At 36.7% G+C, this 17,740-nt stretch overlaps 1 protein-coding gene across 6 annotated transcripts in view; it reads right to left on the minus strand.

Moving 5' to 3' along the window:
- The window catches only part of LOC110442764 (arf-GAP with Rho-GAP domain, ANK repeat and PH domain-containing protein 2-like), a 122,837-nt gene that overhangs the window by 31,675 nt on the left and 73,422 nt on the right, over positions 1–17,740 (minus strand). For 5 of the 6 annotated variants that reach the window (XR_002462047.1, XM_021486525.1, XM_021486523.1 and 2 more), the window contains 7 exons: positions 5,289–5,329; positions 4,982–5,009; positions 4,420–4,454; positions 3,993–4,065; positions 3,809–3,870; positions 3,228–3,295; positions 2,308–2,364 (listed from right to left, as the gene is read on the minus strand). Coding sequence is in view for 5 of the 6 variants with exons in the window: in XM_021486525.1 (XP_021342200.1) it covers positions 2,308–2,364; positions 3,228–3,295; positions 3,809–3,870; positions 3,993–4,065; positions 4,420–4,454; positions 4,982–5,009; positions 5,289–5,329 (364 nt within the window). In the remaining variant the exon portion in view is untranslated. The remainder of the gene's footprint in view (positions 1–2,307; positions 2,365–3,227; positions 3,296–3,808; positions 3,871–3,992; positions 4,066–4,419; positions 4,455–4,981; positions 5,010–5,288; positions 5,330–17,740) is intronic. The other variant, XM_021486526.1, reaches the window with a different exon arrangement.

The following is a 17,740-nucleotide window of genomic DNA, read 5'->3' on the forward strand; positions in this document are numbered from 1 at the left end:
TGAAACAGTCTGTAGATTGAAAGATCGGCCATTAAAGTGCCTGTAACAGTGGTCACAATTTATTGTGCTGAAAGTATGGAGGTCAAAACTGTATTTTACCACAAATCTCACCAATCTACAATGGTCAGATTTACATCATCAACAGGTTAGCGGAGATCAAATACGGAGAAGAATGTCCTGATCGGATCACAGAAGTTTGATTTAATGTTAACAGGCCTCAGGGATACACATGCTTTAATCGTTTATAATTTAATAATTATTTATTTCATAATTTTATTATTGTTAATTTACATGAGGGATTCAGTTTCATGAATTTTGTAATTACTTTATAATTAGAAAACTCATAATACCTTGTAAATGTTTTGTATATTTGGAAAGAAACATGAAAAAGTTACATACTGTAAATACTTGTATGAAGGTTCAAGTGGAGTCATTAATGTATATTTATAATTAAAAACATAATTCTCATACCCACAGTAAAATAGTCTTATTAACTGCACAAGAGACAGTAAAAATGTTTTATACCTTCAAATTTAAAACGTTTCAAAATGATGCTGGGATACCAATTCACAATTTTTATAATCAAGAAAAAAATAGAAGCCATAAAACAAGAACCTTCAGTTCGAAATCTGGATCCACCACTTTACCACAATATATAGATATATTCATGTTAAAATAAAAATTACTTTTTATACAACATATGTCTAACATAGTTTGTGAAATACAGACATTACATCATGCCGTTGTGGAGATATATGATGGTATAACCATGACACAATGGAGTACAAGCTATTCACCATACAACATACAATACTGCAGGCCTCTCCTCCAACATGTCTTCCCATATAACTGCTCTTAACTGCTATACCATTACTTTTCTTTATCATTTACCATAAAAATTCTTTATTAATTCAATAAAATATTCACTCACACAAAAGTTTACATGAAGAAAATACACATATTTCTTTAAGTTTTAATTATAATTTTGAAAACAAAAATTAGTGACAATTTAATTAAGCATTATAAAATTTAGAAGTACAACATACATTAATAACACAGATAACAAAAATAAAGTTATAAGCTTTACTGATATTGATTACAGTTCTTGTTAAAACACAGTTGGATTGTTGAATGTGTCTATTATATGATATTAAGTTTGGACTGGTATGATGATTAATTGATAACATTTAAAATAATCTTCTGTATATTTTAGTTTTGTTTTGTTTTTGTTTTTTATCTTTTGACATAATTATGTCAAGGTCAACCAACATGTGTTAGAGCGTTGTGTAACCATTTGTTCATAAGTAATATTCAGAGAAGGAAATACTATATTTTAGTAAGTAATCTTGACCTTTGAAAACAAATGCCAAATACTGATAATTATGTTCCTTCCAGGTAAGACAACCAATTACAAGTCTGATAATTATGTTCCTTCCAGGTAGGACATTACCAATTTCAAGTCTGATATTTGTGCTATCATTCCTTCTGAACTTTTGAACTGGATTTTTTTTTTATATTGACAGTGACCTCAACCTTGACCTTTGACCTAAAAAAGAATGCCAATAGAGTTCTGCTTATTTCCTATGGCAACCAACCTACCAAGTCTGAACTTTGTTAAATAAGTTGTTCTGAAGTTAGCATCATAAGTAGCGATGTAAATGTATGGACAGATGGACAGACATCTGGCATGACTGAAACAATGCATCAATTCCTTTCCAGAGGAAAACAATGCAAAAACTGAATAGAAAATATAACTTATATTATTAGTTTTATATTGGAGTTAAACAATCCATAACCAAATACTGTAGGATTTTTTTTATCTCAACTTTCTGGTACAATGAAACCACAGCAGTTCAGACTTTTGGTGAAACAAAGGAAACAGTAGAAGGAAATATTAACTTTCCTGACTGATGCAACAGGTGTATTGTGTATTAGAGAACTGTATACCAGCACATAGACATCATTAGTCTCGGTTGGTGAGGCTTCATTGTATGTTATTATTGAACTAATTTCAACACACACATATATATATCAAATAAGAACCATATTTATTCATTAAGCAGCCCTTTCCAAATAAATACCCATAATGCACTGGTACCAATTCGTATACAATATTTTGTTTATAAAAGAAAGTAGAATTCTATATATTCCTTCTTTAGAAAAATGTAGAGACTCTGAGGGAGTTTAATTGAATAAATATGGTAAATTGTATATAACTTTAAAAGATATAATGTTGATGTAATTAGCAGCAGCAGAGAGATATGGGAGGACAGGCTGGTCCCGAGGTATTAGTGAAGGCCTCCTCACCTGTTGGTGATCTCCATTTTTTGGTTTATTAAGGGTGCCTTGATACTCAGTATCGACCTGGTATAACCAAACACTCACAGTCAACACAACTCCAACTGTAGGCTTACAGGTGAGTTTAACAGTAAATCTGTTACAGCCCAAACTCGTATCTAACTAAATAAAGGGTTTTCTTGACACCTTTCAACATCTGTTGTATTCCAGCATATGTTTCAGAACACTTTAGCATACTTGCCAACTCGCCCTATTTCAGAGGGAGACTCCCAAATTTCGAACCCTGAAAGTATTTTTTTTATCTCTAGGGCATATACACACATTATATTTATGTTTCTAATTTTGAGCACATGAAATATCCTCCTCTGAAATTTCAAAATGTTGGCAAGTATGCTTTAGAAATAATTTCATTGGTTTGATCTTTAGTACCACTGATGTGTCCTAAATGGGCGAAAACACCATTTGGTGAATTAGAATATTTATTTTGGATTTCTTCATCAATTTACTAAATTTCCAAACAGGTGCTCCTTTACAATGTATTTCCCATGATCATTTTAAAGCACAGCACACTCCAACTCAGTATATAGTCCTTTATCTATAAAGCACACTGACTATATATGATTCAGGAATCTGTTCTGTTGTCTATCAGACAATATATGTTTGTTGTTCTAGACGCTAAAATACATAATGAATCAATGAAGATTTTGAACTGTAAGCCACAGGCATAATAATACCCCTCGCTTGACCATTCAAGTTTTTCATGACGGGGTGGGGTGAGAATTACTAGTTATTGCTAAAACAGTGTCTAGTAAATTGGCCAGCTGAATGCACTTTAGTCAAGATGTAAGAGACCAACCAATTCGGGGCTGGACAATGGGGTTTAGGTGGGGCTGGGGACCAATTATTATTGTTAGATCAGGATATCTCACCGGTCAGTAGGAGTAGCCTGGACACACAGCATGTTTTCGTGGTCAATGACCCCCTTAGCTGTTCCACTCTACAATACAAACAGAACTTCAGTAGATTTTTGTACATTAACTGGTTCAGGTCAGCTTTCTATGTAAAAAGTTATCTCATAAGTCATATATGCTATGATAGACAACAGTGCAACCTGTCAAATCTGACCATTCAGTAGTCTGATATTATTGTCTAATATAACAGGGTATGTTACATTTTAATCCTTTTATTATGAAAACATCCAAACACAACCTATAAATTCTGGCATTTCGTCTAATCAAACTAGTGTTCAAATCACAGATGTATCATTGTATTATGTATGTACTGCACTTGTCTGAGAGAGACACCCAGATATCTATCCTCTTCCCCTAAACATCAATGATGTTCCTCTCAGCTGAAGGGATTACTCATGTTTTCTTCACAGAAAGGCAATAAATATTGATACAAAAATAAAAGGAGAATCACAAAGATGAAATAACTGTATATTCACAAATGTAAGATTTATCTATTAATAAATATGTATAATTGTATTTCTGCCGTGGGTATCACCTACTTTTTCATTAGTGAAGTAGCGCATACAGCCATGCTCCAATACACAAAACCTCTTCAGGAAATCTGAAAATAGCAAATCCATTTTTTATTTGGAAAACAAAGACATAAGTTCTATATGGTGTAGGATATGTATAAGACAATCTCTAAATAATGAGAACCAGGAAATTGTTACAGGATATACTAACCTTTCTTATCACTGCCAGTCTTAAGCAGAAATCCTTGTGTGCGGACATCAGACCTGATTTTTGACTCCCTAGCCTGATAAAGAGAAACAGAAATTACCTACAAATGTCATAATCAGGCTTCAGATTTACTGTCCATACCAATAGGAATGCGCATGAAACAGCATGATTAAAACTTTTTTTTAATTATGTGTTCATGAATTTATACCTCAATCTTAAATGGAGTAACATTGCGCATCATCTAAACAATATTTATTTTTGTAACCAAAATCTGAAAATGGTGAGATCTTAATGTGTATCAAACAGGTCAAGACTCGCCTCTGTCTCTGTGTTTTAATTGAAATGATTTATTTTCTATTTTCAAGCTGTATATTATAACAAGTACAATGTGCCCTTAGTGGGTTAACACATTATAACAGTTTGTACCTACCTTATCTGGTTCCTCACACAGCCGAGCTGCTGTTACTGAAAAAGTACAGCAACATCAAAACTGTATATTTTAACATGACAGGATATTTTTCTTACAGATTCAGTAATCAGTTTGATATGTTTGACAATTAGTTAAGCAAGAACAGGAACCTTTCCATTACCAGGTATCAATACAAAATTTATTATATACAAATTTAGTACAACAAGAGGTCCAAGGGGCCTAACAGTACTTCTAATTGGTCAGAACCATGTGCAGTTTAAGTTCAAGATGGCATCAGTGACAGCCATAAAGAATACTGTACTGAACATCAATCGATTCTATTTAATTTAAGATTTAACAGTTAAATAGAATTAATAAGTTCAAAATAGATTATCAAAATGGCTGTCATTTTAGCCGTATTGGATTTCTAATCAGCTTGAAATGGTCTGGTTCACACAGTGATCATTCCCACTTTGTTTCAGATTTAACAGTTCTGTAGAATTTGTTGTAAATGTTAACAGGTTAAGAGACAATGTATAGAAACATGATTGTCCTGTGGGCAAAGTTAACATGGTATACTCACAATCACCACCATTCTGGTACAGCAGTTCCTGAAATCGTAACGGGAGATGCAGGATAAAATTAATTGGATACATATTAGTTGGGTTTCCAAAAAAATAATCCCGAATATATTTATGAAACCAGATATTATTTTCAGTTGATTCTACCTTCTATCTGATGTCAGTTAACAGAATGACCAAGACTATTTGTCTAATGAAGTATGGGTGTGGGCTGTGGTGAATTGGGGGGTAGGTGATGGGGGGGAGCAATAGGGTGAACTATAATAACTTTACCACAGCCAGCTCAGGTACCTAACAGAAACTACTCACCATCTGCAATCTCTGACCAGCTGCCTTAGCTATGCTGAAGGCTGCAAAAGATAATAAATACATATTTAATTATTTTTCTTGCATATAATTTCATTTAAGGGTTAAATATATCCCGTAATGTTGACAACTATAGTTTCAGCCATATGCTGGGCAGTTTTAAGCCTCCTAGGTCTGGTCTGTCAAATACTCTAAACCTCATAACTGACAGGGTCAACTGAAAACTTAGCATTGACTTTAAATCCAGTATCTAAGTCATTAAAATGTAGGCGCATTACATCATGAAGTCAAGTAAATGAGTATTTCAAGTCTGAAACTTGAAACTTAAGTTAAATTACAATTAATTCATCCCATACATTAAGTGCATTCTTCATCATGTACAGTCTGTCCAATTCTTAGGTATCTATCTTCAAACTATAAAGTATTTATACTCAAGTGTAGGTAGTTATCGACAGATTGACATGCAGTTTAATGTACAGGGGTCTTTATACACAGGTGGTTTTTATTTACAAGTTGGCATTTTACACATTTGGGATATTCTGAGGATGGTAGTTATATACAAGGGGAAATTATAGACGGGTGGCAATGATCTGTATAGACAGGTTGCCTTCATACTGGTGGTCATTATAGATAGGTATTCTGTATAGACAGGTTGCCTTCATACTGGTGGTCATTAAAGATAGGTATTCTGTATAGACAGGTTGACTTCATACAGGTGGTCATTATAGATAGGTATTCTGTATAGATAGTTTGACTTTATAAACAGGTGATTTTTATAGATAGGTATTCTGTATAGACAGGTTGACTGCATACAGGTGGTCATTACAGATAGGTATTCTGTATAGACAGTTTGACTTTATAGACAGGTGATTTTTAAAGATAGGTATTCTGTATAGACAGGTTGACTGCATACAGGTGGTCATTATAGATATGCATTCTGTATAGACAGGCTGACTGCATACAGGTGGTCATTATAGATATGTATTCTGTATAGACAGCTTGCCTTCATACAGGTGATCATTATAGATATGTATTCTGTATAGACAGGTTGACTTCATACAGGTGATCATTATAGATATGTATTCTGTATAGACAGGTTGACTGCATACAGGTGGTCATGAAAGATAGGTATTCTGTATAGACAGGTTGACTGTATACAGGTGGTCATTATAGATATGTATTCTGTGTAGACAGTATGTCTTCATACAGGTGGTCATAATAGATAGGTATTCTGTATAGACAGGTTGCCTTCATACAGGTGGTCATTATAGACAGTTTGCCTTCATACAGGTGGTCATTATAGATAGGTATTCTGTATAGACAGGTTGACTTCATACAGGTGATCATTATAGATAGGTATTCTGTATAGACAGGTTGCCTTCATACAGGGGGTCATTAAAGATAGGGATTCTGTATAGACAGTTTACCTTCAAACAGGTGGTCATAATAGATAGGTATTCTGTATAGACAGGTTGCCTTCATACAGGTGGTCATTAAAGATAGGTATTCTGTATAGACAGTTTACCTTCAAACAGGTGGTCATAATAGATAGGTATTCTGTATAGACAGTTTGCCTTCATACAGGAGGTCATTATAGATATGTATTCTGTATAGACAGGTTGCCTTCATACAGGGGGTCATTAAAGATAGGTATTCTGTATAGACAGTTTACCTTCAAACAGGTGGTCATAATAGATAGATATTCTGTATAGACAGTTTGCCTTCATACAGGTGGTCATTATAGATATGTATTCTGTATAGACAGGTTGCCTTCATACAGGTTGTCATTATAGATAGGTATTCTGTATAAACAGGTTGCCTTCATACAGGTGGTCAGTAAAGATAGGTATTCTGTATAGACAGGTTGCCTTCATACAGGTGGGCATTATAGATAGGTATTCTGTATAGACAGTTTGCCTTCATACAGGTGGTCATTATAGATATGTATTCTGTATAGACAGGTTGCCTTCATACAGGTGGTCAGTATAGATAGATATTCTGTATAGACAGGTTGCCTTCATACAGGTGGTCATTATAGATATGTATGCTGTATAGACAGGTTGTCTTCATACATGTGGTCATTATAGATAGGTATTCTGTATAGACATTTTGCCTTCATACAGGTGGTCATTATAGACAGTTTGCCATCATACAGGTGGTCATAATAGATAGGTATTCTGTATAGACAGGCTGACTTTATAGACAGGGGATTTTTATAGATAGGTATTCTGTATAGACAGTTTGACTTCATACAGGTGGTCATAATAGATAGGTCTTCTGTATAGACAGGTTGACTTTATAGACAAGGGATTTTTATAGATAGGTATTCTGTATAGACAGTTTGACTTCATACAGGTGGTCATAATAGATAGGTCTTCTGTATAGACAGGTTGACTTTATAGACAGGTGATTTTTATAGATAGGTATTCTGTATAGACAGTTTGACTTCATACAGGTGGTCATAATAGATAGGTCTTCTGTATAGACAGGTTGACTTTATAGACAGGTGATTTTTATAGATAGGGATTCTGTATAGACAGTTTGCCTTCATACAGGCGGTCATTATAGATATGTATTCTGTATAGACAGGTTGTCTTCATACATGTGGTCATTATAGATAGGTATTCTGTATAGACAGTTTGCCTTCATACAGGTGGTCATTATAGACAGTTTGCCTTCATACAGGTGGTCATAATAGATAGGTATTCTGTATAGACAGGTTGACTTTATAGACAGGTGATTTTTATAGATAGGTATTCTGTATAGACAGTTTGCCTTCATACAGGTGGTCATTATAGATATGTATTCTGTATAGACAGGTTGTCTTCATACATGTGGTCATTATAGATAGGTATTCTGTATAGACAGGTTGCCTTTATACAGGTGGTCATTATAGATAGGTATTCTGTATAGACAGGTAAACTTAAAGGCAGCTTTCACTGCACCACTGAATTACTAAGGAACATTTCTCAACTTTGTCAAACTTGTAAAATATATGATTTATTAAAAAGTAAAACTTTTTAATTCACTATCCAGTTTTTATAAAACTTCTATTTCTGTATCTATGTTACCATAAATAACAGACAGAAGTCAAATATCAAACTTAAAGAGAAAAGACAAACATTCCTCACGTTAATAGTAAGATCTGCTGTGTCAACGTTAGTCATTGTAATGACATACAGTCAATCCTAGTACACTACCCACGTCCTATACACAAAACTAGGCTAACGTTTTTTGGACAAATCTTAACTGGACCTGGCCAATTCATTCATCTCTTTTTTTCCCCAAACAAAGTTTGGTATAAAGATAACAATAATAGACACATGTTGTGTAACATGACTAGCCTCTAGTAACAAATACAAACTGACCTACTTAAAACTAAAAAATCCACATTGAATAAATTATCAAGCTATTCACCATTTCAACTCAAGCATAAGAAATATTCATTATAAAAGGACATGAATTTCTGAAATTAAATTGAAATAATTGAAGTGAGGTTACTGTATACAAATGACATCAACAGAATTTATCAAGATATGATCTCTTATGAGGGATGAAGTTCAAAGGCAGATGTAATGGTATCTAAATAGTATATTTTAGATAGAAAAAAACTCTTCATAAATTTAAAAAATATAAATTTTAGTATGTTAAAACTTCAGTCTGACCCACAATATATTTACACAGGATCCAATACAACAGACACTAGCTCTTCAATGGTGGAGATGATGCTCTTAAACTACTGTAAACTTTTGTCAACTAAATTTGGTTTTTATGATCTTTTTATAAAATAAAAATATACAACATTTAATATAGCGCCCTATATAGCTAACATAAGCCACTCTAAAGCGCTTTACACTACACAGCTATACAATTTAATACAATGAATACAATTAGCATATACATAATTCAATATAATTTTGAGGAATTCGCAGGAGCTGCCTTATCGGCACTAACTACTATTCCTTTACCACCTTGCTAATATCTCCTTATGTGTGTATGCCTGGGTGTGTGCTGGAGATGAATTAACATAGAATTAATTTAATATACACTATATTATAAAACAAAATTGAAGTTTTATCTTACAAATTATTTTACAAGTTTAACACACACAAGTACACGTTATGATGATGGAAATCAATCACTTATCAACATAGCGACACAAACCTTTAGATATTCGTTGAACAGTTTTCATTTTCCTGTGTATAAGATCTAAAGCTCCAGGTAATATCCTGTTAGGAAGTGTATCAGAATCACTTATACCACCAGCACCACACAATAGCAATCTTCAAGGTTATCTTAGATTCCACAATAATTTTTTTTTGAAAATTGAAAAAAAGATTGTTTTCTTCCCGTAACTTTGTGTACGCAGCACTGAACTGGTTTACTTATATTGATGTATAGTCACTTTGTTGATCACAGGTCATCCTTAGGCTATATTCACACGTTGCTTCCTTCCTTCCTCACAACACACAGGCTTTAGATATCAGACAATATGTGTATCATCCTTTAGACAGTGTTATACGTAGAACAAAATACATGTCCCAAAGAATTAGTACAAATTTCCACATGCACTCCCAAAGAAATGGAATTTATCAGATCAAGACAACATCTCTACCAAAATAGCTTTTCTTTTCTAGTTTTCTGGCACAAAAAGGATAAGCAAAAAATGGCATAAATGATTTTCTCCAACAAAAACGCTATCAGCCATTAAATAAATATCATGTTTTTTCCATAACGATAGATGTTTGAGATGGTGAGGATCTGCTATCAGGGAGACCCCAACATATCTCTATATCTCCCAACACTGCTACCTCCTTCTTCCTAAATCTACACAGGTATCCCTTTTTCTGGCTCGTTAAACAGCACAGGTATCCTTATGTACAGGTACATAAGAAAAGGTAACACCAGAGCCAATACACTACAAAGACACCCTACTGCTTTAACGAGTTTCAGAAAGTCTGGACAGACAACAATAAAAATAGGTATACAGGCAGGAGTTTATGAATGAATGTTCCTGACAAAGTGTGATACAAGATACGCCTGACTACACCTGTTAAGGGCCACACAATACTGATACAGGCCTATCTGGTTATCATCAGTCGTCGCACTGTCCGGGGCCATGTGGAAGGCATGGCTAAAACATGGACAACTTAATCCCACCATCACACTCTCCCGGGCCATGTGGAGGGCACTGCTAAACCTTGGGCAGCTTAATCCCACCACCACACTCTCCCGGGCCAGGTGCAGGGAACAACTAAAACATGGACAGCTTAATCCCACCATCACACTCTCCTGGGCCATGTGGAGGGAACAACTACACCTTGGGCAGCTTAATCCCAGCACCACACTCTCATGTGGAGGGAACAACTAAAACATGGACAGCTTAATCCTACCACCACACTGTCCAAGACCATGCAGTGGGCACGGCTAAGCCATTGGCAGCTTCATCCCACCATCACACTCTCCTGGGCCATGATCGTAAGAGGCGACTAAATTTGGGACCTTATCTCTTCTCTCCTTTCTAAATAACTTTCTTTTTCCTAATGTCTCCCTTGACAATGCCTCACTTTTGGCCATTTGTTGAGCGTTCGCCCCTGTGAGGAAGGCTTTGGGTTCTGTCCCCTGGCCGAGACATACCAAAGTCTTTAAAAATGGCAGTTTCTACTCCTGCTTAACGCTCAGCAAATTAGGAGTGGGACGACTGGTTCGCCCGTTGTCAGTATAATGTGACCGGGTGGGGCGTCCTGCTGGGTGTCTTCGGCAGTATGTTTCAGTGAGGTAGCACTATAAAGTCGGCATCAGTTCCGCGCTATTACAAGAAGACAAACACGAACATATCGCAGCCTCCCAAAATACACACACATACACTACACGCATGCATCTTGCACACAGGGAGGCCGTCCTTAAATGACCTTAGCTGTTAATAGGACGTTAAACAAAATCAAACAAACAAACAAACAAATCTCCTGGGCCATGTGGAGGGCATGGATATAACATGGACAGCTTAATCCCACCATCACACTCTCCCGGGCCATGTGGAGGGAACAACTAAAACATGGACAGCTTAATCCTACCACCACACTCTCCCGGGCCATGTGGAGGGAACAACTACACCTTGGGCAGCTTAATCCTACCACCACACTGTCCTGGGCCATGTGGAGGGAACAACTACACCTTGGGCAGCTTAACCCCAGCACCACACTCTCCTGGGCCATGTGAAGGGCATGGCTAAATCATGGACAGCTTAATCCTACCGCCACACTGTCCAAGACCATGCAGTGGGCACGGCTAAGCCATAATGGCAGCTTCATCCCACCATCACACTCTCCCAGGCCATGTGGAGGGCATGGATAAAACATGGGTAACTTAATCCCTGCACCACACTCTCATGGGCCATGTAGAGGGCATGCACAGCTAAATCAGGGGCAGCTTAATCTACCACTTCACTGTCGCAGACCATGAAGTGGGTACGGCTAACCCATATTTGCCCAGCTTAATCCCACCACTTCATTGTCCCGAGCAATGTGACGGGCAAGGCTAAACCTTGGGTAGCTTTATCCTAGCATCTCACTGTCCTGGGCAATGTGGAGGGCACGGCTAACCCATGGGCACCTTTACCCCAATATCACAATGTCCCAAACCATAAAGTGGGCACAGCAACACCATGAGCAGCTTTAACCCAAGGTATCCACTACAGTACAATGCCATAAGGTTTGACCATTAGCAAATTTATCTAACAGACATTGCATGCATGGCATGTGCCCTGTGGTGGGTATGACAAGACCATGACCAAATCCCAGGCCATGTGGAGAGCTCACATAGTGTGTGGGCATGACCAGCCTGTCCCAGAGCCATTTACAGGGGGGAAAACCAGACCTTGTAATGTGGGCACAACCCCAAATCTTATCACAGGGGCAATGCGGTGGGCTGCTTAACTGAAGCTTGCAATAGGATGTGTTGTAAAGCTAATCACTAGCCATATGGTTGACATATGACCAAGGGGTCTCATATGCATGGTGGGTATGACTTTAGAAGCTTGTTCCAGACTGTGTTATGGGTATGATCAAAGATTTTATTGGGATTGTCTTGTGTGTATGGCCAGAGCTTAACTCTTGGCCATACTGTTGGCTCAGCCTGAGCTTGTCATCGGCTGTATGATACTAGGCACACTGAGATTGTCAAGGGCAGTGGGGTGGGTACAACTGAGTTTTTCCTGGGGCTGTAGGATGGTCAGGACCAAGGGATGTCATCAGCCATGCAGTAGAATGATCAAAGCACAATCAAAGTAACAACATAAAATCAAAGTAAAATCAAAACAGATCTTGGTGTGCTGGTAAAACATACAGTTGCCCCCAATCTCTTATTAACAGAAATAGAACTTAATGTAAAGTCTAGTAAAGGTCAGTGAAGCTGAGATTCAGGTCATACTGACCTTCATATGATATGACAATGAGTTGAAGTATCAACACATACAAAGTTTGATGGCTATGGGACTAGCAATATAAAATTATAGAGCCAAAAGCAAAGTCTAGCCAAAAAAAGTGAAATGACCTTTATTTCACTGTATTAATTGTGTACTGTCTGGAATATAACTTTATTGACATATGACCTGAAGTATCACGAAATAAAACTTAACTAACCAAGATGTTGCTCAGACAGAGAGATACACTGACAAAGCATTATATAGATGTACCCCCCCCCCCCCCCCCCCATATAAAAGGGAGATAACTGTAACTTAAATTATTGTTACATAATGTTAACACTTTTACAGTATAATTTACATATAAGGTAAGGGTACTGCCAAGCTAGAATATATATTATTATCACTGTTATTATTACGATTTTTTTTATTTTTTTTTAACAGAAATATTGATATGTGAAATCTGAATAATTGAATTCAGAATAAAATTATAAATGCTTGAATACTGCAGGGTTTAATTGAAGACCATAACACTACATGTAGCTGTCAATCCCACATTTACTTAATCAAGATACAAAGTATCAAGTAATATAAATCCTTAACACTATCACACATCACAGGTATAAAGTGTAGTTTATTTAATACAGCATACTGCTTTTTTTAAATACATTGAAATATTTTATCAAACCAGATAATGGCTGAATTTAGTTAAGTTTGTTTGTGTTTTACGTCCTATTAACATCTGTATGGTCATTTAAGGACATGCAAGGTTTTGGTGGTGGAGTTCCCGAGGGGGGAACCACCGACCTAAGGCTATGAGTACCTGGCGACTGCCCCACGTGGGTCTCGAACCCAGGACCCAGTGTTGGAGGGCTAGTGGAAGCAGAATGTTAGACGCCTTAACCACTTGGCCACCAAGGCCCGATAGATATTCACGGAAGGTTGGTCCATCTATCAATGAAGATGTAACTAGGTAAGTTGACTAGGCCTGTACTAAATATGTTAACACAGACAGGCAGACTGTTGTTATAGGAACCTTCACATCACTATTATAACAGGGGAGACAAGAGTTCACACGACCTTGGCATGTCGGAAGATCATTACACACAGACATGGAATATGTCCGCCTCAAACCTGTTTATTGATACCGTCAGGTGGATACATAAAAACTCTGAGACACGGCGTAACCAGGTTACAACAATGTCCTAAGATTTCACGACGATATTGATACCGATCTGAGGAAAACAGTACAAATCTGTAAGTGTTATACTGTACTATGATATCTTGTAACACAGACCTTACTTAGATGTTACCTGACATTAACACACTGGGCCTAAGAAGTGTTATTGTGTTACCATTACCTGTACTGGTTATCTTATAACCCCACAGATCTGAGCTAAACTGAAGTGGGTATACCAGAACTATACCACCAGTAGTGCCAAGTATGAAGTACGAACCTTGATATACTTTTTTTTTTTAAACATCCTAGTAGACATATTGTTACCTTCATGAATGACCTTGAGAGGCAACTCCTTCAACACATATCATAAATCCTTGGGTGACCCTCGTATCAATAAATCACAAAACAGTCACAAATCTTCAGCATTTAAACGAATCCATGCTGCAGCCTCAGAAAATGACCTTGAGATGTGTTATTGTATAAAAACTTAATTGTTCACTAAACACCACTCAAGGAATCAACTCAAGATTTTCCTTGACTATAAAACATTCAACAAATATGGTGGGTACTTGAAGTGTAAAACTTGTAGGTGCCTGGATTCTAATGTGCTATTATTAACCCCAATAAATCATTTACTGATCTTCTTATCAGGAAAAACATGTTTACAATGGAACTACCACAGAGAAAAGTGACTTTCATATAATATACTTCCCTAGTTTAAAGATCAACAATATCACTTTCATATCAGCTTTATACTTTAAAGGCAGGAAAGTTCCAATAGCATTAGCCTTGTACATTAATACTGGTGAAGAAAATAATGATCAAAATCAAAAATAAATAGATTATGAAGAATATATTTATCTGTGTTAGACTTGAGGTAAAGGGTATCATTGCATCAGTTTTTATCACAAAGAAGAGTTCCACTTGGATTTTTTTTTTATCTGGAGTAATCTCCCTTCTATGAAGATGATGAAAGCAACCAAAATGAGTATTTTTGTGGCTTACAGAAACTTTCTCTGTAAAGTTTTTCATAGACTTTGTGGCCCATTAATTGGAGACTGATGTAGTGTAAACGTATGTCCAGGATATGGCAGCACTGGTAAAGTGTAGGCTTTATAACATAAAGGTACCAAGTTCTACCCCTACATTTTTCAGTGTTCATTTTTTTGTTTTTCAAACATTCAAACTTTGGAGAGCTGCCGTTACACTTTTCAATAGCAATGACACCTTGTTGGCATGGCAACAAATTAATAATATCATTGACATAATTTTATTAAATACAGGAGTATAGTGTATAAAATCATTACCCATCAGTACTCATTTGTCTGAGAGTGGAAGAATTACATGCAGTGAAAAAAGTCCTCAGGACCTAACAAACACAGTTAAGCTTCACAATTGGTCATTAGTAAATTCATAAGCCAATTAAGTAGAAGAATACTTATTTCTGTCATTTATGCACAATTAAAAATGAAATTTTCCCATATAATGTGTACTAGAATTTTCTCAGGATATCTTGTATTTCTTTTTGAAAAATTACACACCTAAAAAAACATTTGTTATGTCCAAAACCATTTAAAATATTTCTAATACTGCTTGTATAATAATAGTGAACATATCAACCTCCTCAGTGAGATTGGTAGATCCTCTACACTAAACCCAGTACCAGTTATGGCCACAGAACACGACCCTACACGGCTGAGGGGAGGCAGTGAAATTATACCGTAATACTAGACAACCCAACCATCTTCATTAAATGACCATACAACAGATTGAAATCTAATCTAATGACAATGACAAAAACTGTAAACACCAAATTGTAGGTAAAAGTGATCTCTATAGCGAGTTACCTGGGATTGTGACTGATACTGGGAACAATGAGGAAGGCACCTGCTGTGGGGGGAGACCACCAATGTATAATTATGACACCTGACAGGTCGGTTATTTTGGGTAAATATGCACCTAGGGGTACATGATGGGCCTCATACAACATTAAAATGCAATAAAGTCTGGATATAAACAGGCAGGTAGGACTTAATTGACTGCTCTGAAACCGCAAAAACCTCGCGGAGATGGCACAAGGTCTCGCCGTCATAGAGACGTCATCTCCTACATGTAGATTTGAGGAATTCTACCCCATTTCAAAGTCTACGTGAATAACATCTGACAATATAGGCAGACACCTAGTTCCTCCGATACCTTGTACATATGAAGAATGATATCTATTCTATTTCTGAATAATTTAGATGTTTAACAATCCTACCAGTCTTATACAAAAAATATCTTATGTATGTTTTATTACATAGGTCATAATGGTACAAACCACATACAAACCACATCATGACTCAGGTAGGAAGGATTCTATCTAGTAACAAATTTAAATTGACTCATTGTATGACAAGTCACTTAACCTAAGTGATTTTTTTATCTTTACCAGATATGATTGAATATCTTACAATGTACTGATATAGTGATTGCCATAATGGATATATAACATATTCAACTGAATGTTTGCCAGTCAAAACCATCAATTATGCTTAACTAAATTGAAATCTGTCCATTACCGAATCTCACTGATAGCAAAGATTACACAACTAAACCAGGGATATCATCGGAGTATTGACCATGTCAGGGGTGTACACACCAAGGTATCATCGTAGTATTGACTATGTCAGGGGTGTACACACCAAGGATATCATTGTAGTATTGACCATGTCAGTGGTGTACAAACCAAGGATATCATCGTAGTATTGACCATGTCAGGGGTGTACACACCAAGGATATCATCGTAGTATTGACCATGTCAGGGGTGTACACACCAAGGATATCATCGTAGTATTGACCATGTCAGGGGTGTACACACCAAGGATATCATCGTAGTATTGACCATGTCAGAGGTGTACATACCAAGGATATCATCGTAGTATTGACTATGTCAGGGGTATACACACCAAGGATATCATCGTAGTATTGACTATGTCAGGGGTGTACACACCAAGGATATCATCGTAGTATTGACTATGTCAGGGGTGTACAAACCAAGGATATCATCGTAGTCAATGTCAGGGGTGTACAAACCAAGGATATCATCGTAGTATTGACTATTTCAGGGGTGTACAAACCAAGGATCACATCATAGTATTGACCATGTCAGGGGTGTACACACCAAGGAAATCATCGTAGTATTGACTATGTCAGGGGTGTACACACCAAGGTATCATCGTAGTATTGACTATGTCAGGGGTGTACACACCAAGGACATCATTATAGTATTGACTATGTCAGGGGTGTACAAACCAAGGATATCATTGTAGTATTGACTATGTCAGGGGTGTACAAACCAATGATATCATCGTAGTATTGACCATGTCAGGGGTGTACACGCCAAGGATATCATCGTAGTATTGACTATGTCAGGGGTGTAAACACCAAGGATATCATCGTAGTATTGACTATGTCAGGGGGGTACAAACCAAGGATATCATCGTAGTATTGACCATGTCAGGGGGGTACACACCAAGGATATCATCGTAGTATTGACTATGACAGGGGTGTACACACCAAGGATATCATCGTAGTATTGACCATGTCAGGGGTGTACACACCAAGGATATCATCATAGTATTGACCATGTCAGGGGTGTACACACCAAGGATATCACCGTAGTATTGACTATGTCAGGGGTGTACAAACCAAGGATATCATCATAGTATTGACTATGTCTGGGGTGTACACACCAAGGATATCATCGTAGTATTGACTATGTCAGGGGTGTACATACCAAGGATATCATTGTAGTATTGACTATGTCAGAGGTATACACACCAAGGATATCATCGTAGTATTGACTATGTCAGG

This window comes from Mizuhopecten yessoensis, unplaced genomic scaffold (genome assembly GCF_002113885.1).
Source record: "Mizuhopecten yessoensis strain PY_sf001 unplaced genomic scaffold, ASM211388v2 scaffold716297, whole genome shotgun sequence".
Classification (NCBI taxonomy): Eukaryota; Metazoa; Mollusca; class Bivalvia; order Pectinida; family Pectinidae; genus Mizuhopecten; species Mizuhopecten yessoensis.